The 23033-nt window shown below is 40.3% G+C and overlaps 1 protein-coding gene across 1 annotated transcript; it reads left to right on the top strand.

Annotated features, from left to right (window-relative positions):
• The first annotated feature begins 9773 nt into the window (after nt 1-9773).
• On the top strand, nt 9774-16204 carry LOC137299097 (fibrinogen-like protein 1). The gene is made up of 3 exons (XM_067831597.1): nt 9774-10073; nt 15175-15277; nt 15516-16204. Exons 1-3 carry the CDS (start codon nt 9777-9779, stop codon nt 16172-16174), a joined length of 1059 nt encoding a protein of 352 aa, XP_067687698.1. The 5' UTR covers nt 9774-9776; the 3' UTR covers nt 16175-16204.
• The last annotated feature ends 6829 nt before the right edge of the window (nt 16205-23033 follow it).

Here is a 23033-nt window from a genome sequence, read left to right on the forward strand (position 1 = left end):
GGATTGATTTCTGGAGGAAATACAGCATCTCTCTTTCTCTCTGGAAGGTATTCTATTTACGTATGTTGGTATCACTATGTATGTATGTATGTATGTATGTATGTATGTATGTATGTATGTATGTATGTATGTATGTATGTATGTATGTATGTATGTATATGTATGTATATATGTATGTATGTATATGTATGTATATATGTATGTATGTATGTATGTATGTATGTATGTATGGAGTTAACACATGCTTACGGTACAGGTTCATTTCAGTGTACATTGGCGGATATTCTCAGTGTTGTACCCCTGTTTGAATCAACCCAACTGAAGCAAACCACGAGGTTTGTTTACAGCAGACGTTCGAATCGTTATGGAAATGGTAACTTTTAATTGTTAAGATGCAGAACTATGCTGTGACTGACAGCATAACCCGTCACATATTTGTCATGTCCCCCATCCATGGACAACTTAATTGAAATTGATTGGTGATTTCGAGAAATTTATTCATGTGATACATCAATAGTCAGCAGGGTGTTAAATGGGGCTATTACTAGCATGCCAATAAATATTGACAGACCACCATGTTTATTCCAATTAGCGAGCTACTTTTGAAGACTGTATGTATCTTAATTACTTTTTGAAACATGTTTAAATTGGTTATATGGCTCTGGTTGTATTTCTTGTGACTGGAAATCAATGTGTTCTACATCCACTCAGATCCTATGATCCCCATACGTGTATGGTCTGATATCGATTGATGAGCATTTACATTAAGGAAATAAAAGAAATCAAACAATTGCCGTGGCTGTTTGTTGATTGACAGGCAGAATGCTAGTATTTCATGTGGAGCAGCCTTGGCCCAATCAATACATACAACAAAATACTCAATGCAAAGTTCTCAATATCCCATGTTGTGTATGTTTATGTCGGAGAGGAAAGGCTCTAAGAGAAATTATAAATTTTATGAGAAATGAAGTATTTTAATGCAATATGGCACAAAACACTGTCTTGGTCCTCCGTTGACTTCCATACACAGAACTACACACGACAATATGTTTAGTTTCTTTCCCGCTTCCCAACGGTGTTGACGCATCCATAGTCACAAGAGGCCAAATGATAACAGTCTCTTCGAAGAGTTGTTGCCTCTCCTACAGGAACCACTGGGACTACGAAAAGTGAGACCAAGTCCAAAGACATTTACCTTGCAGATAGGTGGATCTACAGACAGCAAAAACACTATCGACTAGAGAGTATAGATATTGCTTCGAAACGTTTGTTGAAGCAAGAAATAGGCAATGACACATATTCCCGTATCTTGCAAACAATTGAACTCACGCTCTAAATCTATATTGTAAGTCAAAAACCATTCCCCCAAATTCAAACATCAGGAAATAAACCAAAGAAATTGTTCTCCCTTACCAATACAATTTCATTCATGTCGTTCAGTTATAGGACGATTATTATTAGTGAATTTGGCAGATCGCTATGTAAATTCCACCCCATGTGGCTGCCAAGATTCAAAATTTTGCTACCAGCTTGCATGGCATATTGTCACAGGTGACTTCTTCATTGTTGACAATAGTAAACTTCGTCAGCTGTTAAACATGGACCTAAATATCATACTCTTATCAAGTGGGATGACAACATCAAAATCATTATGACTGCCATCGAAACATACGCCAAAACGTGGTCCGAAACAGATAAAGACTAAAGAAAGTGTTGCGGCCCTGTGTCGGTGGAGGACGGGAGTCTGGGGGTTGAGGGCACTGGGGCGCCTGTGGCCGCGTTCCCTTTGCTCAACACACCCCTCCGACCTTTACTTCACCTAGACAGGAGGTTGAATGGGCCCGGTTCAACCAATCGGCTGGTTATGCCAAACCCCATATATATATATATACTGCAAGCTGGAGATCCGCTTGCTTTAGCATTGCCCTTGTGATACTCCGTGGTGGGCGGGGAGCTCGGATGATGAACATTATGACACCAACCATGGCTTATGAAGTACCCACCAAAAAAAACCCCAACAAAACGTCCACTTGAAATTGATCCTGTTGATACTGACCACAGACCGTCTGCATCGATTGAGTATTCGCCACGTTTCCTTGTTATTGAGACTCCGGACAAGACACCATTAAAGCTGAACCCTGTCGCAGTATCTAAGGGTATTCAAGGTATTGCTGGGGATGTTAAGAACATTCGACGCTTACGTTCGGGTGCGCTGCTAGCTGAGTGCGGCAAGAAACAACAAGCATCAAATCTGATAAGTATTGAATCTTTTGTGGGCATTCCGGTCACGGTCTCTGCTCACAAGACCTTGAAGACTAGTAAAGGTATCATCAGAGATCGTGATCGACTGTTCGCTGATATGTCAGAACTTGACATAGCATCCGGAATGAAAGATGTCAAGGTGTGCTTTATGTGAAGCGTTTTTCAACCCGGAAAAATAATGAAACTATCCAAACAAACACGTATCTGTTTTCCTTCTCGTCTCCAAATGCTCCTAATTCAGTAGAGGCAGGTTACTGTAACATCCAAGTTGAAACATACATCCCCAACCCGCTCAGGTGTTTTAAATGCCACCAATATGGATACGGTGTAAATACTTGCACATTGTCTGTTGTGTGTGCTCTCTATGGTGAGAAAACACACACAACAGGAAATTGTGACAGTGATTTAAAAAAAAAATTAGCAACTGCTCAGGCGACCATTCCTCATTTTCTAAACAGTGTCCTATTTGGAAAGAACAAATGGAGATAAACAGAATAAAGCTCACTCAAAATATCTCCTTTTCTGAAGCAAGAAAAATGGTCAAGAGGTCTGATCTTCCAGAAAGTTATGCTACATCGGAGTCTACCTCTAAAATAACAAAATCATCCACAGGCTGCCAGACTACCTTGACTTGGGTAAATTGCGATTCTCCACAGCTTTTGTACCCTGCTATATCATCTCAGACTGAGGAATTACTTCCTAGTACATCAAAGTCTTCTTCTGATCACAAATCATCATCATCTCTGTCACACTCCCAGTCTCAATCGACAGCTAATTGTCAACAACCTGTTAAAAGTGAACCTAAGCCTAAGCCTGATGCTTCAAAACAACAAAGTGGCAGAGCTCCTAAAGGGTCACAGAACAAAATTCAACTGTTTAATAAATATGGGTCTCTTGAAGACATGGACGTCTCTGAAAACGTCCATTTCAGGCACATAGATTGTCGCCCTCCAAAAGAGTGCGGGGTAGATCCCCAATGCATCCCCCCAAAAAGATAGTTTATTCCAATAATATTGTACAGTGGAACTGCAGAGGATTGAGGACTAATTTACATGAATTACAGCTATTAGTTCAAGATTTTACACCTTCAGCCTTATGTCTCCAAAAGACATATTTAAAACAAACAGATACATTTGACCTTCGTCATTTTAATGCATATCATTGTTTTTCACCTCCGGGTGATAGGGCCACTGGCGGATCATCCATTCTAGTCAGACAAAACGTTATTCAAAGCCCTGTTCCACTTCTCACTAATATGCAGGCTGTTGCAGTGAGAATTACTTTACATGTAGCGTTTACGCTATGCTCTCTCTTTATTTCGCAGTCTTCGACGTTTGCAGAAACTGATCTTCAAGCTCTATATGACCAACGCCTGAAGCCCTGTATTATAATAGGAGATTTAAATGTGCACAACCCACTCTAGGGTAGTTTAAATGCAAACACTAAAGGTAAATTGTTGGAGGACTTTTTTTCTGACTATGATTTATGCATTAATAATGATGGCTCCAGCACATATTTACACCCTGGTACAGGGACTTATTCTGCTCTCGACTTGTCTCTTGCAAATTCAGAACTACTAAATGAATTCGAATGGTCAGTCCACGTTGACCTCTGTGAAAGTGACCATTTTCCTACTATATTAAAAACTGTAACTCCATCTGATGTTCCTCCATCTTCAAGATGGAATTTTAAAAAGGCTAACTGGCATTAATATGAAAAATTGTGTCTTGACAAACTTAAACCTGAACTTTTTATTGATGTTCCTGATGCTATCAAATGTTTTTCTTTGGAACTGAATTCCATAGCTGATGACTCTATACCAAAGTCATCCGTAGTTCCACATATCCGGAAACCATGTTTTAACCATGACTGCAAACAAGCTAGGAAGGCAAGGAAAAAAGCAGGACATTATTTCCGTCGCCATCCTATGGTGCATAATTTAAATAAATTTAAAATTTTAAATGCTAAAGCACGGCGTACGCTTAAACAGAATAAACGCCAATCTTGGCAAAATTATGTATCCGAAATAAATTCTCGGACACCCATGTCCAAGGTATGGAACATGGTCCAGAAAATTAAAGGTAAAGGTACTAAATCTAGTGTCCATCATCTTAAACATGGAGATCAATTACTTACTGATAAATCAGATATTGCGAATAAACTGGGCGAAACTCTCGCTAAACATTCTTCCTCCTCTAATTATACACCTAAATTTCAGCAATATCAAAAACAACAAGAAAATAAAACGATTAATTTGAATTCTGATAACGGGGAAGAAACGTTTTCTATTCATGAACTCTATATTGCTCTTGATCAAGCTCTTGACACTGCTACAGGAGCTGATAACATACATTATGAACATCTGAAGCACTTACCAGAATCCTGTTTAGAGACGCTCTTATCAAGTGTTGATGATATTTGGACTTCCGGGAAATTTCCTTCTTCATGGCGTGATGCTATATCCTGTTTGATCATTATAGTCAGGATCAGGGTGTTCCACAAGGCAGTATTTTGTCTGTCACCCTATTTAGTATTAAGATAAATAGTTTATCAAAAGTTTCAAACGATTCAATTGATGGATCGTTATTTGTGGATGAGTTTAATATTTCTTGTCGTGGAAAAAATATGCATATTACTGAACGGCAACTGCAGCTGTGTTTAAACAAAATAGATAAATGGTGTCTTGAAAATGGCTTCAAATTTTCCAAATCAAAAACCAATTGTATACACTTCTGCCGTAAATATAAACCTCATAAAGACCCAGAACTATATCTAAGTGGTACCCCTATCAAAGTTGTCAAGGAGGCTAAGTTCTTGGGACTTATTTTTTATTCACATTTGACCTTTTTGCCCCATATTAAATCCCTAAAATCCAAATGCTTGAAGGCACTCGATTTATTAAAGATTGTTTCTAATTCAAAGTGGGGAGGGGATCAAACTACCCTCCTTCACTTATATAGATCACTCATCCGCTCAAAACTTGATTATGGCTCCATCGTACATGGTGGAGGCTGCAAATCAACCTGAAACTAATAGATTCTGTCTATCACCAAGGTCTAAGACTTTGGGTCCTTCAGAACTTCACCTATTGACAGTCTCTACGTTGAGGCCGATGAACCATCTCTTACACAGCGTCGTATTAAATTATCCTTACAATACATTACTAAATTACACTGTAATGAATCTAACCCTGAATATAACTGTGTGTTCAGTCCACTTTATGAGGAGAAGTCTTCTCTTGTTCCACCTCTAGGGCACAGAATTAAACCCTTTCTTTCTTCAGCCGGCATTGAGCTGAAAAACATAGCTCCCTCCAGTCTTCTTTCTTCTCCTCCTTGGCAGTTGGTTAGGCCCCAAGTTGACCTAACATTAACTAACTAGCTTGTGCCACTGTCATTGGATCCAGAACAATATCTTCTAGATTACCAAATAATAGTTCTATTTTTACAGCAGAAGCTAACGCCATATTAACAGCTCCTCAGGCGATTAAAAATTTGTCATGTAAACACCCACTTTTAATTGATATTATTGAATTATGTAATAATCTTGCTACTGGCCAATACAACATCGTCTTCTGTTCGTAACCCAGCCATGTAGGCATTTCTGGTAACACAATGGGCGATCTTGCTGCCAAGGCAGCTCTCAACAAATCTGTGACACAACATTTTTTATTCCATACTCTGATTACAAAGCGAGCATTAGAACTTTTATACGTGATCTGATGCAAAGGAAGTGGGACACTCAAGAAGGTATAAATACATTACATGAAATAAAACCGTAGATCGGTTACACCTACTTGGGCTGTCAGTCCAGATTTGAAGAGGTTATTTTACGACGATGTCATATTGGCAATACTAGATATACTCATGCATACCTTTTGAAAGGTGAGGATCCTCCATTTTGTGTCCCTTGTGACGAGACAGTCACGGTCAAGCATATTCTGTTTGACTGTGTTAAATTCTCTAATATTTCAATGTCAAAACTGTTAAGGATCTTTTCACAAACGTTAATTCTCATTTAATTATTGTTTTTTTTAAAAAAGAAATTGATTTTATGGTTGAATTTTGAATAATATGTTCTGTGAATAGATGTATTGTAATTATTGGTAGATTAGATTTGTAAGTAGAATGGTTAGTGGCTGTACCCTCAAAGAGGGTTGAAGTATTGTAAAATTATTGTCCTCCTAAGAGGGTACGTAAGTCAACAAACATTCAAAGTAAATTCTAAATTTCTAAATAATAAGTGTCTTTTTATTGTATGGCTAGATTTCCCAAATTGCTGACGGCTGAGGGGATGATGTAAACCCAGCTAGGGTCCATGCAGGTAACAAAAGTACTGTAAGTCCGCATGGCCCCTGGTATGGTGATCTACCTTCAGTTTTAGCAATCTATAGCTCATTTTTATATTGTGCTGTCATCTATAGATAAACTGTTTTAGGTATAATTACTAGTTTTACATTCTTTTCTATGATATTCCAGTTGTTTTACTGTCCTTTGTCGACAGGTTTCTATAATACTCATATATTCCATTTCAATGTTATATTCCCGTCACGATATGGCTGAAATATTGCCGATGTGACGTTAAACATTAACTCACTCACTCACTCACCCTAAAGAAAGTTGTGTGCCTTTTGGAGTACGTGACGCTGTCATTGGTAAAATGCACAGACTGAAAATGGGGAGATAGAATTAAACAGAAATAAAACCATTCTGTCCCATCCATTTGTCTTTCAAAGTCTATCTGTCCCGTATATGTCGTTAATTCCACTGACAAGGCATGAAAACAAAACATTAAATGTAAACAACATTACATAAACGTTTTGACCTCTTTAAAAGAGGTTGCAATTAGTATACGTATGATATCAAATAATGTTACATATAAAGAGCAGCATAAAGTTAGAAACATATTCTTAATTGGGGATTCGAGTGCCAAGTCCCGAACGTTTTTTTCAAATTAGGCATTCTGACAAGCAATGGGGCGCGGTGGGCGAGCTGTCTAAGGTGCCAGGCTACTAATCCAGCGAGCGTGGAGGTGCCGGGATCGAGCCCACCTGTGCCCGGGTGTAAAAACCTTGGAGTCAACTTAGTGTGCAGACTCTTTCAGTGAATGGTACCTCGTAAGGATGGGAAAAGCCACATTAACTCGGTGCGCCTGTTAAGGCTGCAAGAATTGTATGATCCCCAGGGAGTTTCATAATTTGAGATTGAAAATACGATGTGCCGTTGTTATGGACATCCAATAATCGAGCGGAAAAAAGCGCCCCTGAGCAGTTGAACTAACTGGATATCGGCGCTATAAAGTGTTTTACAGTTAAAACAATTAAGGATCTTTGTACCAGCGTTTATTCTCATTTAGTTATTGTTTTTTAAAAAGAAATTGATATTTTGGTTGAATTCTGAATTTTATGTTGTGTAAATAGATGTATTTTAATGATTGGTAGTTTGGATTAGTAACTTGAATTGTTGGTGGCTGAACCCTCAGAGGGTTTGAAGTACTGTAAAATTATTGTCCTCCCGAGGGGGTACGTAAGTCCAAAAACATTCACAGTAAATTTATGTGTACCAGGTATTCAATCGTAGTATTCACGTTATTTTAATTTTGGCTAACTTTTCGTACAATCGCCAGCAGCTGAAGGGATGGTGTAAATCCAACTGGGGTCCATGTAGGTAGCAAAGGTACTGTAAGTCCCCATGGTCCCTAGTATGGTGATCTACCTTCAGTTGTTGGCGATCTATAGTCTGTTTTTATATTGTATTGTCTAAATAGTGTTATAAGTTTTAACTTTCCATGCTTGTTGTAATTATTGAAATTGTGATGTTCTAGTTGTTTTACTGTCCTTCGTTGACAGATTTTACCACATGCATATATTTCATTTAAATGTTCTCGTCACGATATGGCTGAGATATTGCCGATGTGACGTTAAATTTTAACTTACTCCCTCACTCGGCGCTATACAAATATCTAGTTGTATTGTATTGTTTGTCAATATACATTATTTCAACCCCCTTCTAATGTTGTAGGTGCTCTTTGTGTACTGGGCAACGTAAAAACATAAACAATCAAGTTTTCCATACTTGAAACTCAAATCTGAGTTTTCTTAACATTTGGATTTGGCATTTGAATCAGGAATCTGATTTTTTTCAGATTCGGGATTCTGACAAACAATGTCTATATACATTATTTCACCCCTTCAAATGTGTTTGGTGCTGCTTGTGTATCTGGGTAACTTAAAAACCGACACAACAAACTACAGTTTTTTATATTTGAACCTCAGTAGTGTGTGTTCTTAAAATTTGGACTTTGGCATTTTAATCCTGAATCTGAACGGATTTTCAGATTCGGGAGTTTTGCTGGATTAGAGAGAATGAAAGAAAATCGGGTGAAACGGTATATAGTGAGACCGCATATTTGAAACAATAGATAGTTTTGCAAAGCGTAATTGACTGCAGTGTGCTTCATTGATTCTAGTGTCCTGTCACGATTCAAGACTGTTAAGAGAAACGCCTGAAACCTTGAAAGTCTGTTAAGATCAATTGTAGAATTAACTTGGCACATAACCTCAACCCCGCAACCTCAACTTCAATCACAGACACTTCGCCATGTGTACATTGCAGGGTGTGTTGGCTCTGATTCTGCAAGCTCAGATCCAAACATTTCTTCAGCTCATGACGAGAACATGATTGTCACGATGCCAACTGACGTCATCTACTTTGCTGTCTACGTTGACTGACAATCCGGCCTTCTTAGTATGTCTTTCATCTGCAAATTATATTTCATTTTATATTTGTTAACCTGCGCTGAATACAGATGATCACGTGTCAGTTTCAGTGATCCTTTGGCGGAATGGACATGAACTGCACTCGTTGCTCGGTCTGGTAAAATCGGAAGAAGTCAAGTTTGACTTACGCTTGTGGCTTATTGACGTTAATGAGCGGATTAATGTTTGGCTGGTCAGTCAGACAATTTACGGAAACTGATATTCCCACCGGAACCAGTAATTAACGATACCGGTTTGATCAACCTGCTATTTCATATTTAGATCATACATATTCAGACAGATCACTCTTCGCAAGGCCGTATGCCACGAAGAATATAATGGATTCAAGTTTCTTCCTCAACACTGTTCCAGTTTTTGGCATCTACATTTCACAACAACACTAGACATGTCGCTGCGGTTTAAATTTATCAAGCCAATGAATTGGGAAAAAATGCCGCGTTTCAGTTATAGACCGAAAAAGCAATCATCATGGGTTGATATTCCTATTTGCATGGCGATGTTTTATAGCTACACGTGTGTGCCAGGATTTCACCGTTCATCTCAGAAGCATATTTTTCAGAGACTACGCTAAGGGATGACATCAAGATATTTCTAAGTTGAGGGCGTTCCAAGACAATCATCATATTATATCATCTAAGCATATCAAATGTTTGCTTCAGTGCATACTTGCTGATCGATCAAAGCTCATGTTTATATGACAAGTTAGAAGAGTAATACCGTTATTCCTCTAAGAGATATGGCAACCTTACACATGATTGCTATTGTAACATTGTTCCTGTATTTCCAAAGTATTGCTAGCGATGATACAATCATTATCTCTAGTAAAGCGTATTCTGAGTGCACTCAGTTAATCTCCCCTAAAAATGATACCGTCATTGAAGGCATACATAGCGTTGCGGCATGTGGTGTGCAGTGTGCCACGGAAACCCAATGTGTGGCTTTCAGCGTGTCTGGGACTGACAACACGTGCATGATCCACCGTGAGATGTTCCTGACAGGTGTCTGCTACACTGGAGGCTGGCGCCATTTCAATGTAAGTTGAACCGTTATGTTTTTTTATTATACATACGTTTTAGGCACGGCACTGTTGTCAGTTCAGGTTGCCATAATAGAGTGTCTTTGCTCTAATTACTTCAGGTAACAAATAACAACTGGTAAGTACTATGGATATACAACTTCTATATCATCGTAAGCAACGTTTTGATGTAGTGAGTGAGTGAGTGAGTTTAGTTTTACGCCGCACTCAGCAATATTACAGCTATATGGCGGCGGTCTGTAAACAATCGAGTCTGGACCAGACAATCCAGTGATCAGCAACATGAGCATCGATCTGCGCAATTGGGAACCGATGACATGTGCCAACCAAGTCAGCGAGCCTGACCCCCCGATCCCGTTAGTCGCCTCTTACGACAAGCTGAGTCGCCTTTTATGGCAAGCATGGGTTGCTGAAGGCCTATTCTACCCCGGGACCTTCACGGGGCTTTTGATGTAGATGCTATCATCGTGATCAAGTGATGTGCAAGCCTTTCCTGTAATAACAATATGCCCCCTTTAGCATTTCCCCCCTTTGTTGATCAAACCCATTTCCTAATGCCGCTCAAAGAAGTTACATGCGAAATAGTTCTTTCCTTCAGTATTTTATATGACCATCTTGATAACGCTCTTCATCATAACGTCGCTTGCATTGATAATAAAGACGTATGTCCCAGGACCGTCATCCGTTGTTCATCACAACAAGTTCAAGAAGAGAAATGTTAATCGTCGCCAGAATTTTCATTGTAGCATGTTTGCAGTTTTCATTTATGGTTCAATTGCTCAAAATTCGGAAATAGCTAAGGTGATGATGTACACCAAGCATTGGCCCATATACGTTGCAAACTTGATAGTCCCCCATGGTCCCTCGCTTGGTGATTAACCTTCAGTTGCTGGCGATCTCTAACCCAGTGTTATATTGCGTGATTTTACACTGATCTCAAATTAGTTTTAATTGATTTGTGATGTTCTAGCCGCGATGCCGTCCTTCGCTGAGAGGTTTCTAAAACATATAAGCATGTTCATAATACACAAACTTTGTCGTCACGATATGGCAGAAATATTGGCGCAGAATTGTAACTCATTCACCAACTTGGCAAAATGGCACTCAAAGTAAATAAGGGAGAAACAGTAGCGCTAAAATATAATGCAATTCTGACTGACAGCACCAGATTTACAGGTTTGACCAAAGACGCAAGGACTGAAAGATGTGCAGAATCAACGAAGACGTTTTAAAATATATCATCCTTACGCGTTACATAAACGCATTTCATCCCAAAATATTGGCTTCACAAACAATTGTGGGGTGGAGGGTTAGTCGAACGGTTAACGCGTCCGTTCTTCACGCTGAAGACCCGGGTTCGATTCCTGACATGGATTCAATATGTGAAGCCCAGTCCTGATGTGGCCCAGTGATGTTGATGATATATTGCTAAAAGTGGCGTAAAAGCATATTATGAAATGTACTTCTGTTCCGTTGTCTTATCATTATTTCAGTTTAATGTTAACTGACATAATATCGACCAAGTCCGATAACCAATTATATTGTTTTTCACACCTCTCCCTGCGAAGGAAAAATCAGCCGAGGTCAAGGAATGGATGATATTTATGATTTCTGAATATATGTTTTGCACATGTTTACGCTGTAACTAGATGTACCACTGGACAGTTAAAGTATGTGAAATGATTGGATAATGTGAAGGCAATCTGTGGAGTGCCCATAACGCTCCATGTGCAGACTGTCGTGTGACAGTACATCAAGGCTGTAAGAATAACATGGCTTTCAGCAGTATACGTTGACCTGTATTCTGGTATTCAAGCTGATGGCGTCGTTAATATCGAACCATGGGAACAGAATTTACTTTGTGATTGTACACATCCCTGATTGAATATACACTAGAGGGTTTGTTTCAGAACTTTTTAAACTCGGTAGGACTGATGGTGTCATTGTTTAAATTAGCAGCGGTATTTAGGAATTTGACCCACATCCCGGGCAGCCTGAGCCAGCTGGTGTTTCCTTTGTGAGTGGTCATTACAGAAATGGTAAAGTGAGTTACGTTTTACACGTCAGCAATATTCCAGCTATATGGCAGCGGTCTGTAAATAAGCGAGTCTGGGCCAGACAATCCAGTGATCAACAGTATGAGCATCGTTCTGCGCAATTGGGAACCTGACCACCCGATCCCATTAGTAGTCTCCTATGACAAGCCTAGTCACCTCTCATGGCATGCATCTTCACTGATCAGAAATGGTAAAAGATAGAGACCCAGTTTATAAGCAGACCTTTAGGGGTCTGGCCCATTTTAAAAAGACGTTTTTAAAGAATGTTCATTAGGCGTCCCATAAAGGCAATCAACACAGTTCGAAAGGCATCTAGCCATAATCTAAGACCTTCGTAGAGGCATACACAATAGTACTAATGTGTAATTTACAGCGTGTTAGTGATCTTTGTTAATCAAAGTCTTAGTCTCAGTCTGGTATTCATGAGCATATGTTTATGCTTTTGCTGGTATTGTACAAACGATTCGCATCTTTTAATTGACAGAACCTGGACCTACTACCCGTCCAGGTGAGGTAATGGTCAACATTGTAAGTTTTAAAGTTTTGCAAATGGAACACCATTCCTGGAACCAGTGCCTTCAAACATCAGATTCATGTTTTCCATTACAAAGGGACAAGGCTGTCCAAATTCGCTCGTATCTTACGACCAAGATACCCTATTAATTCAGTTCCACTAGAAGCCACGTTATGCAAAAAGAGTCATTAATCATGCTCGTGGCTCCAGCACCTCAACCACCACATTCCCATCCTCCTCGAGGGGTCCGGAGTAGCCATCTCTTACGACCAGGAATGAGGATGCCGAGGAAATAGATCGACACGAAGGAAGTTGCTCTTCATCTTTTGTGGGTGCGTATGATACACTTAGAAAAAGACGCAGGGACACATTTTACACATGTCGGGTGCACAGGCAGGCAATGAGATGAAGAGGTGGGGTCTAACGTCACTCCCTTTTTGAAACTGGTGTGTGAGTGAGTGAGTGAGTTAACATTTAACGTCACATCGGCAGTATTGCAGCCATATCGTGACGAGAGCTTTCTTAAAAAAGGAATCTATGTATATGATAAAAACCTGTCGACGACGGACAGTAGAACAACTAGAATATCACAATAAGAAATAAAACTAGCGTGATATCCCTTTTCAGACAATACAATATAAAAACAGGCGCTATAGATCACCAACAACTGAAGGTAGATCACCATACTAGGGGCCATGAGGACTTACAGTACTTCTGCTACCTGCAAGGTCCCTAGCTGGATTTACACCATCCCCTCACCTGCTGGTGATTGTATGCAAGATTAGCCACAAAGTAAAATGACAGAAATACTACGGCTAAGAAAAAATGGAAGATCAAATTTGACTTCAAATGTTTTGGGACTTACGTACCCTCTCAAGAGGACAATAATTTTACAGTGCTTTAACCCCCATCGAGGATGCAGCCACTAACACTCTAAGCTGCTAATTCAAACTTCCAAGCATAAAATATTTATCTATTTACAATTCATTTAGCAAATCGAATTCTTTTAAAAATGCAATAACTAAATGAGAGCTAACTTTAAAAAGATTAATTAAAAAGATCCTTCAAAGTTCGTGAATTAAAATATTAATCCTTGTGATGGAATATTCAACATAGTCAAGCAGGACAAGCAGGACGTCGTCTGTACATGGAGTTGATGAAAGCCACAAGAAGTTGCACACAGACTCGGCGTACGCCCCTGAAAGTTCAGCTGCAGTTGTTGGCCCTGGTGGCATATCATTGAACCTACTCTGAATCTCCTCCCACAAGTGTTCTGTCGGGTTCAAGTCTGAGGGAAAGCTATTGAAGAGTTTGTATGCTGTTTTGACGGCGAAAGTTCTGCGTTGTCCTGCTGGAAGACTGGGTTCCATGACGACTAAAATGTGCCAAGACGACCGGTGTCAGTGTTTGATCAATGTGGCGAGCAGATGCTACGCCACTTTCTCTACCAGGACCAATATTCTGGAACATCATAGGGCCTAGTTTGTGATTGTAGGCACGAGCACCTCACACCATTATGCTCGGACCTCCCAAGGAGCCTCTTTCCGGAACTCAGTCATCTGAAAAATGCTCCCCGCGTCGTCGCCACACTCTCGCTCTGCCATCTGCTGTCTAGACGCAATACTGGTTTTCGTCGGTGAAGGCTACAGTTCGCCACTCTCGGTAACGCCAATTCCTATGATGTGTGACCCACTGGAGACGAGCACGACGATGTGGAACAGTAGGGATCGGACTCCTATAAGGCCAGCGAATCTGATGTTTCTCTGCGCAAACGTCAGTGCTGATGGGTCTCTGGAGATTTGTAATGGTTTCCGTGCAATTTCCGTAGCCCTAGCGAAACGATTTTTCAGGTGATGTTGGACATTCGCCGATTTTGCTTCAACTTTGTCACAGACGGTCTTCCACTGTGCTCCCAATGGCTTGGGGTCGTTGCTGCAGGCGGCATATCGTTGGAAAGTGAACAGAAAAAAGTATTTCCAACATGTCTTGCACTCTGGCTACCATTGAGTCTTCCTAAAGCTTGGTCCCTCTTGATAATAGTGGCATGTCGCTACTGTCGAACAGTGAATGACTTGGGACATGTTTGGTGGCTCTTATAGAGATGACCCCTCGGATTAACAGTTTCATGAAATACGCACAAAAACCTCGTCTCACTAGTTTTAATTAGTTACTGCGTTTTGTATCAAATACAGCATCTGAAGCCAAAGTTGGCTATCAACCAGGTCAAGCTATCAAGTGAAAAAATAATTAAAATGAGAGGAATCGTATTTGGCAAAAGTTTTGGCAGGGTGACGTTTCTTTTGCGGTGCAGTATATTTGATTGAACTCAACGAATATATCTGTTAGTATTGCCAGTTTCACTTCAAGTGCTGATCGGAGGATTTCACGATCACATTATGTCACGATCAGATAATGTCACCATCAGATAATGCCACCATCAGTCCTCTTAAAATGGCGGACATGGGGGTCAACGTATTTAACCGCGTCAAACTGAATTCATTTCACCAAAATATATTTACACTTACAGGTCCAGAACCGCTGCATGAATGGTGGCGACTATGACCAGGAAAAGCTTAACTGTCAATGTTATGGTGGCTATATCGGCCAGTTCTGTGAAAGAATCATGCAGGGTAGGACTTTACACAATTGAACTTCTGGTCTACTTCATATGGTCTAGAAATCATACTTGTCTCTTAAAGACACAGTCGTGCGATGAAGATACTCCTGTTTTGAACAATTCGAAAGAGAAAATTGATTATTAATACACAAAACTGCATTTGCATGCTCTGACTACACTAAACAGAGTATTCTCGGAAGAATTCGTTGTTCTTCTACCGCATTAATAAAATATGCATGACATTCTTTCAGATTGTACTGAAGGATATCGAACAGGCCATTATCTGAAGGGGAATGGAATGTACCTAACTTACCCAAATATGGCGCCTAGCTCATTCAAAGTTAGGTGCAATATGCAATACGGTGGCCTTACCTATATTCAGATCCACAAAGACGGATCTACACATTTCAATCGGTCGTGGCAAGAGTACAAGGATGGCTTTGGGGACCTTACCAAGGACTTCTGGCTTGGAAACGACAGACTTGTTTACTTGACAAATAACCGCCCTCAGACGCTTACTTTTATCATTAAGGATCTGAGTTATGTACGACAGCGCGTGTACAAATATTTCACCTTATCCCAAGATGGCCTCTATGCAATGACATACGAAAAAACATGGGGATCCATACTTCCTGAAGAAAGTGGAGGTGATTGTTTAGCCGAATTAAAGGAACAACCCTTCTCTACCTTCGACAGAGATAATGATGACAGTCCCCTGAATTGCGCACAAGAGCACAAGTCTGGATTCTGGTTCAAGAACTGCACACCCTGTAATCCTAATGGTGTTTGGTCAGAGACTCCGGACAGGAAAAGAACTGGAGTACCTTGGGAGATGTTCTGGACACCTGGAACAGAAGGAAACCTGTTGCTGTCATGCCATGTTTATTTGAAAGCGATAAAACTGTTTTAAGTGTGGTAAACGTATCATCTGCAATATCAGTTGTGCCCAATTTGCCTTTTTGCCAAATTCATGTTCGACATTTCATAAGTGTGTTTAATATAAGTGTACCTGTAACGTTTCATTTCCGTTTCCGGTGTTAGTTGCAAACAGAAATATGTAGTTAAGGAAGAATGCAGACATTCTATAATTTTTGTTGTAAACCTAAGTACCTTAATTTTGCCTGAAACGTTTGTGAATAGTTACTGTGAATGTGACATTGTAAAGCCTAATCTGTAGCAAATGTGTGTGTGTGTATTATTGATGAAGCCTTGCATACCGAATATTTTAGCATAGGTGTAGGTACTGTGAGTGCAGCCAAAAGATAACTAGTTCATGCTACTCACAGTTCTTCACGTCTTTCCTTGACGGTTTGTTTCCACAAGATGAGTAAGTGAATTAAAATATAAAGTCAAGTCATCACTATTCAGTCATGTGGTGACGAGAATGTATGACTATGAAACTTTATATATTAAAATAAGAAAGCTGTTTACAGAATAACAGGATAAACTAGGTGGAATAAATTATAAATATAATGTACGTTCTCGACTGCGTTACATTGTAATATACTCAAATTCATTATTTTTAAACATGATCAGTGTTGTGGCCTCATTGACTGCCAAGAAGGAGAAGACAGCGTTTGAGGCATTCTCACATGTTACCAGGAGCAATGGGTACTTATATTCTGATTCCTTGAGGCAGAGAACCTTGAAGGTCCGGGGCAGAATAGGCCTTCAGCACCCCATGCTTGCCACAAAAAGGCGGCTATGCTTGTCATGCGGAATCGGGTGGTTAGGCTCGCTGACTTGGGTGACACATGTCATCCGTTCCCAGTTACGCAGATCGCTGCTCCAATATTGTTACGAGTGAGTGAGTTAAGATTTATCGTTACATCGGCAATAGTTCAGCCATATCGTGACGAGAACTATGAATTACAAAAACACATATTAATTAATGACACATTGTAAAAACCTGTCAATGAAGGACAGCAGTGAGTGAGTGAGTTAAAATTTAAGGTCACTTTGGCAATATTTCAGCCACATCGTGACTAAAACAATATATAGAGTAACAATAATGAAAGATTGATTATATAATGCTGTCAACAAAGGACAGTAAAATGACTAGAATATCACATATAGACTAGTAAAACTAGAAATGAATTCTAAAATATTTAGCGATAGGGGATACCACAATATGAAAATAGTCTATAGATCGCCAAGAACGGAATGTATATCACCACACTAGGGACCAAGGGGACTTACAATACCTTTGCTACCTGCATGGACCCTAGTTGGATTTACATCATCCTTTCAGGCGATGGCGATTGGAGGAAATTTTAGCCAAAATGAAAAGAACAAGAATACTACATTTAAAAATCCTGGTACGTTTACACTGGCTTTGAACGATGTGGGACTTACGTACCCTCTCAGGAAGACAATAATTTTACAATACTTCAACCCCCTTCGAGGGTACAGCCACAAACAGCTCAACTTCCTAGTCTGACTACCAAACATTAAAATACATCTATCTACAGAACATATTATTCAGAATTCAACTAATAAATCAATTTCCTTTAAAAATCCAATAATTAAATGAGACCTAACCGTGTTAAAAAGATCTTTAACTGTTTTAACAGTAAAAAATTTCTTCCTTGTGATGGAGAATTCAACACAGTCAAGCAGTATATGCTTGACCGTGACTCTCTCATCACAAGGGATACAGAACGGAGGATCTTCACCTCAATTAAGTATTTGTGAGTATATCTAGTATGGCCAATGCGACATGGTCGCATGATGACCTCTTCAGATCTAGACTGACAACCCAAGTAGGTGTAACGAATGTAAGGGTTTTATTTCATGTAATTTATTGATACCTACTTGAGTGTCCCACCTCTTCTGCATCAGAACACGTATGTAAGTTCCAATGCTAGCTTTGTAATCCGAGTAAGGAACAAGAAGTGGTGTCACAGATTTGTTGAGTGCTGCCTTGGCAGCAAAATCGGCCTTTGCGTTACCAGAAATGCCTACGTGTCTGGATAACCAGCAGAGGACGATGTCGTATTGGCCAAGACCATTATATAGTTCAACAATTTCTATTAAAAGTGGATGTTTACACGATATGATTTTAAGAGCCTAAAGGCAAGAAAGAGAGTCTGAATAAATTATATACTGTTTATGTTCAGGGTGTCTTTCAATATGTTTAAGAGTCGTTAATATGGCATTTGCTTCAGCTGTGAAAATAGAGACATTGTCCGGTATTCTAGACGATATTGTTGTAGAACCAGTGACAGTGGCACAGGCCATAGCGCCACCGTCCTTGGACCCGTCTGTGAACGAGGATTTGTAATTGCTATATTTACTTTTTAACTGATTATATCCTTGTTTGTAGTGTAATTCATTTGTTTCCGAGCAAGATCGGCCAGTGTGTTGCCAGAAATGCCTACGTGGCTTGGTAACCAACAAAAGACGATCTATTGCCCAGTAGCAAGATTATTATATAATTCAATTATTTCTATTAAAAAAGGATGTTTACATGACAGGTTTTTAATTGCCTGGAGGCAAGAAGAAAGAGAATCGGAATAGATAATATACTGTTTATGTATAGGATGTCTTTCAATATATTTAAGAGCCGTTAATATAGCGTTTGCTTCAGCGTGAAAATAGAACTATTATCCGGTAATCTGAAAGATATTGTCCTGGATCCAATGACAGTAGCACAAGCCACTGCGCCACCGTCCTTGGACCCATCTGTAAAGAAAGATCTGTATGTATTATAGTTACTTTTTAATTGAAGATCATTCTGATGGAGAATGGAAGAAGGGGACATATACAAGGAACAAAGAGTAAGGGTTTTATGTAAAGTAAGACGAACAGCAATAGGTTTTAAGAAGATTGGTTTTAAGAGAAACAGGGCTATGAATAGTACCATGTCTCACCAATATGGAAGATCCACCAGTGGCTTTGTCACCAGGGGGTGAAAAAGAATGATAAGAATGGTATTTACGCAATTCGAACTTATCATCTTGTTTCAAGTACCTTTCTTGAAAACTAAATCCTGATGGTTTAAAATCCTGTGATTGTAATTGTACTTCATTAAAATTGGTCCTAAGTCCTCTGCAATTCCATTGGATTAAGGAATTATTGTTAATTTAATAGCAGATGGTAGTACTGGGGACCGACTTTTCCCCTTCCGAGGCGAACTGCTTCTATTTCGCGCACGGGGATGAGGAGAGACGTCCATGTCTTCTAAAAGTTGAAACTTGTTATAGACTTGTACAGGATCACGTGATCCCCTTTGTACTCGATCAGATTTTTGTCTATAATCTACTTTATGACAAGGATTTTTCATTGCAGGAGATACTGTGTGTGAGGCGTCTGGCAAGCTGATGTTGCATGATTCTTATCAACAGCAGAATCTGATGGACTTAAAGTATGTTTGTCAGCTTTAACCCAGGTGATATCTGTCTGACATGAAACAGACCAGATTTAGCATGAGGGCGAGTAACGACAGCAGAGTATGTTACACTTGATGACTGAGGCGAGGCTGCATTTACTAAACGTTTTGCCTCATGATAGGTGACATTCTTTTGAGTTTTGATTTTGATAATTTCATATTCACGTTTCCAGATTTCACATGACTTTGATGAAGACATATGGTCTCCCAGACAATTAACACATTTTGGAGAAGACAAACAGTCAGAACCTTCATGATCTTCTTCACCACATCTGTAGCATGTTGCACGATTCCTGCAAGATTGGGCACCGTGACCATACTTTTGACACTTGTAACAACGAAGTGGGTTTGGAATATACTGTTCTGCTTCGATGTTACAATATCCAGCTTTTATGTACTTTGGGTGTTGGGCTTGAGAAAAAGAAATTAAGTATGTGTTGGTATTCAAAGTTTCCCCATTTTTCTTAAACGTGAATCTTTTCACATGAGTGACTCTTTGGTTTTGCAGTTCAGTAACTATTTCCTTTTCACTCATGTGGGCAAGCCAGCGGTCTCTGTCCCTCAAGATGCCTTTGCTACTGTTCAAAGACTTGTGAGGAGAAACTGAAACTTCAGTATTTGCAAGCTGTTTTGTGGCTATGAGGGTAGCTGATTGTTTTGCTGTTTTACACTGTATGAGGAGAAACCCTGATCTAATTTTTCTAACAGCTTGGACATCACCAACAAGTCCATAAATTGCTTTTGATGTGGCAAACGGATTTAGCTTGAGTGGTTCACCATCAGTCGAAGATACAACCAAGAATCTACTCCATGTATCTGGATATCTGTTTGTGAGATTTTCCTCATCAGAGGACAAACACTCATCTAGTGCTCGTTTATGTTTTTTGGGTTGGGCCATGGTTAATAATAGAAAGTTCACCATCCCAGGTCCCCCCCTTCCACCGAGTATCACATGGACAATGCTATACACCAGTGGGTCTCCGACTGGCAGCACCAAGGATACTGAAATGGTATACTCCAGCAGAAGATTAATAGAAAATTAATCGATCTACCAGATTGTCCCACGATCCACCGCCTTCTGGGCATAAGACTCTAGGCAAAGTTAATAACATCACTTTTCAAATTTACAAATGTTACTTGAGTGAATAAGCCAAGACAAAAATTGAAACAATATAAAATCAAATTTGTGCAATTACATAATCCACTGGTCGAACCGGGCCCATTCGACCACCCGTCTAGGCGAAGTCAGGGCCGAAGTGGTGTATTGAGCAACAGGAACATGATTGCAGGCCCCTATTGCCCACAACCACCAGGATCCCCTCCTATGCCGACACAGGACCGCAACCCACGGCAAACGGGTTGGTGGACCAAATATCCCCTCGGGTCCACTACGGGGTGTTGGCGAGCTCTTGGCATTACCCAGCACTCACCACGAGGAGGTGGCTCGCCACGGGTGCCAAAAACCTGTTGGAGACAAAACGAAGGTGGAATATATAAAGAACAAAGAGTAAAAACAATATTCAGGGTTACGCGTACAGCGACAGTCTGGAGAGGGGTATTAAGAGGAACAGGACTGTGAATGACACCCTGTCTCACCACAACAGAAGATCCTCCAGTAGCTTTATAACCTGGAGGGGAAAAGTGATGGTAAGAAGTATATGGTCTCAAGTCAAAATTATCTGTAGCTTTGATGAAAGTTTCCTGTAAGCAAAAGGCTGATGGTTTTAGATCTTGTATTAATAGCTGAAGATCATTAAAATTATTACGAAGTCCTCTACAGTTCCATTGAAATAAAGTAGTGGGAGAAGTCATGGTGGTTTCATTGGAGATCGAGCACGCGGAGAAGGTCTTCGCTGATATTCAGAGGTTCAAAAGTGTTGTGAACCTCTATAGGAACAGTTAAAGGAAGAGGCACTTCTATGTGCTTAAGTGCCCTAGTTTCTTTCTTTTTGAGTTGTTTCTGTTGCTTGTTCGTAAGACATTTAGGTTTGTTTACCGATGCTGGCTGTACTTCAGGGTCTGAAAGAACTTCAGGTGCTGGCAATGTAGTGGTGGTTAATGGTGTGGGAGACATTGCTGGAAGCATATGGTCAGCTTCAGTCTCTGTGTGAGTGGCAGCACCATTTCTGGCACCAGAAACACTGTACAAAACAGTTTGGTCATCTGAGACCCAGGTGATCGCAGTTTGACAGCCCCGATCAACCTTTGTACAAGTAGAAACAGCTACTGCGTACGTTTTTGCAGACGACACGTGACTTGTAACTGGTAAATGTTTCTTTGCTTCATTGAAGGATATATTGTTGGTGTGCTTCAAAAATGTTTGCTTGTCGTTCATATGCTGGACATGATTTGGAAAATGACATATGGCTACCATTGCAGTTCTCACCTTTGATTTCATTTGTACAGTTGACATTTTCATGTTTCCCACTACAACGGGAGCAAACTGGGGAGCTGTGACATGACTTACCTCCATGTCCAAACTGTTGACATTTGAAACATCGAAGCGGATTGGGAATATACACTTCCACTTCAATATTAAACTATCCAGCTTTTATTGATTTTGGTTAGGACGTGAGACAGAAAGTAAACAGGTATGTATTCGTCCCAATGATGTCATCACCTATTTTCCTAGTGAATCTCTTGACAGAGGTGACACCCTGGGACTTCAGTTCAGAAGCAATTCCGCCTTCTGACATGTCAGCAAGACATTTTGCCCGATCACGTATGATGCCTCTGCACCGACACAGGGTTGTAACCCACGGCAAACGGGTTGGTGGATCAAATATCCTCCCGGGTCCACAACGGGGGTGTCGGCGAGCTCTTAGCATTACCCAGCACCCACCACGAGGAGGTGGCTCGCCACGGGTGCCTGTTAGCTTTTGAAGAACCTGAGTGAATGTGGAGAGACATGATGGGATAAATACATTCGACAACTCTGCTCCCCACCCGCCATGGAGTGTCAACAAGGACGACGTTACAGTTGAAGCCAGCCTGTAACACCAGAGCTACACAGGTGTTATACTCCAGTGAATAAAAACATGAATAGCCATGATATCCAAAAGAAGATATGTCAGACTGGTTCGGCCCATGACACATTTCTCAAGAAACATACTATTCAGGGGTCAATATCACCAGACTGGCCCTTGAGCCACCGCCTTCTGGCATTAGGACTCTAGGCAATTATCATGCGTACAATAGAATGCCCTCAATATTCAGTGTCAAAATACAATGAAAGGAATATATATTGTCAACATGAGCATGTCCATGCTCAGGGCATATCGTGACTAGCCGACTGAGAGAACCGGGCCAGTTCTACCGCCCGTCTAGGTGAAGTCAGGGCCAAAGTGGTGTGTTAGGCAACAGGAATATGGTTGCTGGC

Source organism: Haliotis asinina, chromosome 10, assembly GCF_037392515.1.
Source record: "Haliotis asinina isolate JCU_RB_2024 chromosome 10, JCU_Hal_asi_v2, whole genome shotgun sequence".
NCBI classification, from domain to species: Eukaryota; Metazoa; Mollusca; class Gastropoda; order Lepetellida; family Haliotidae; genus Haliotis; species Haliotis asinina.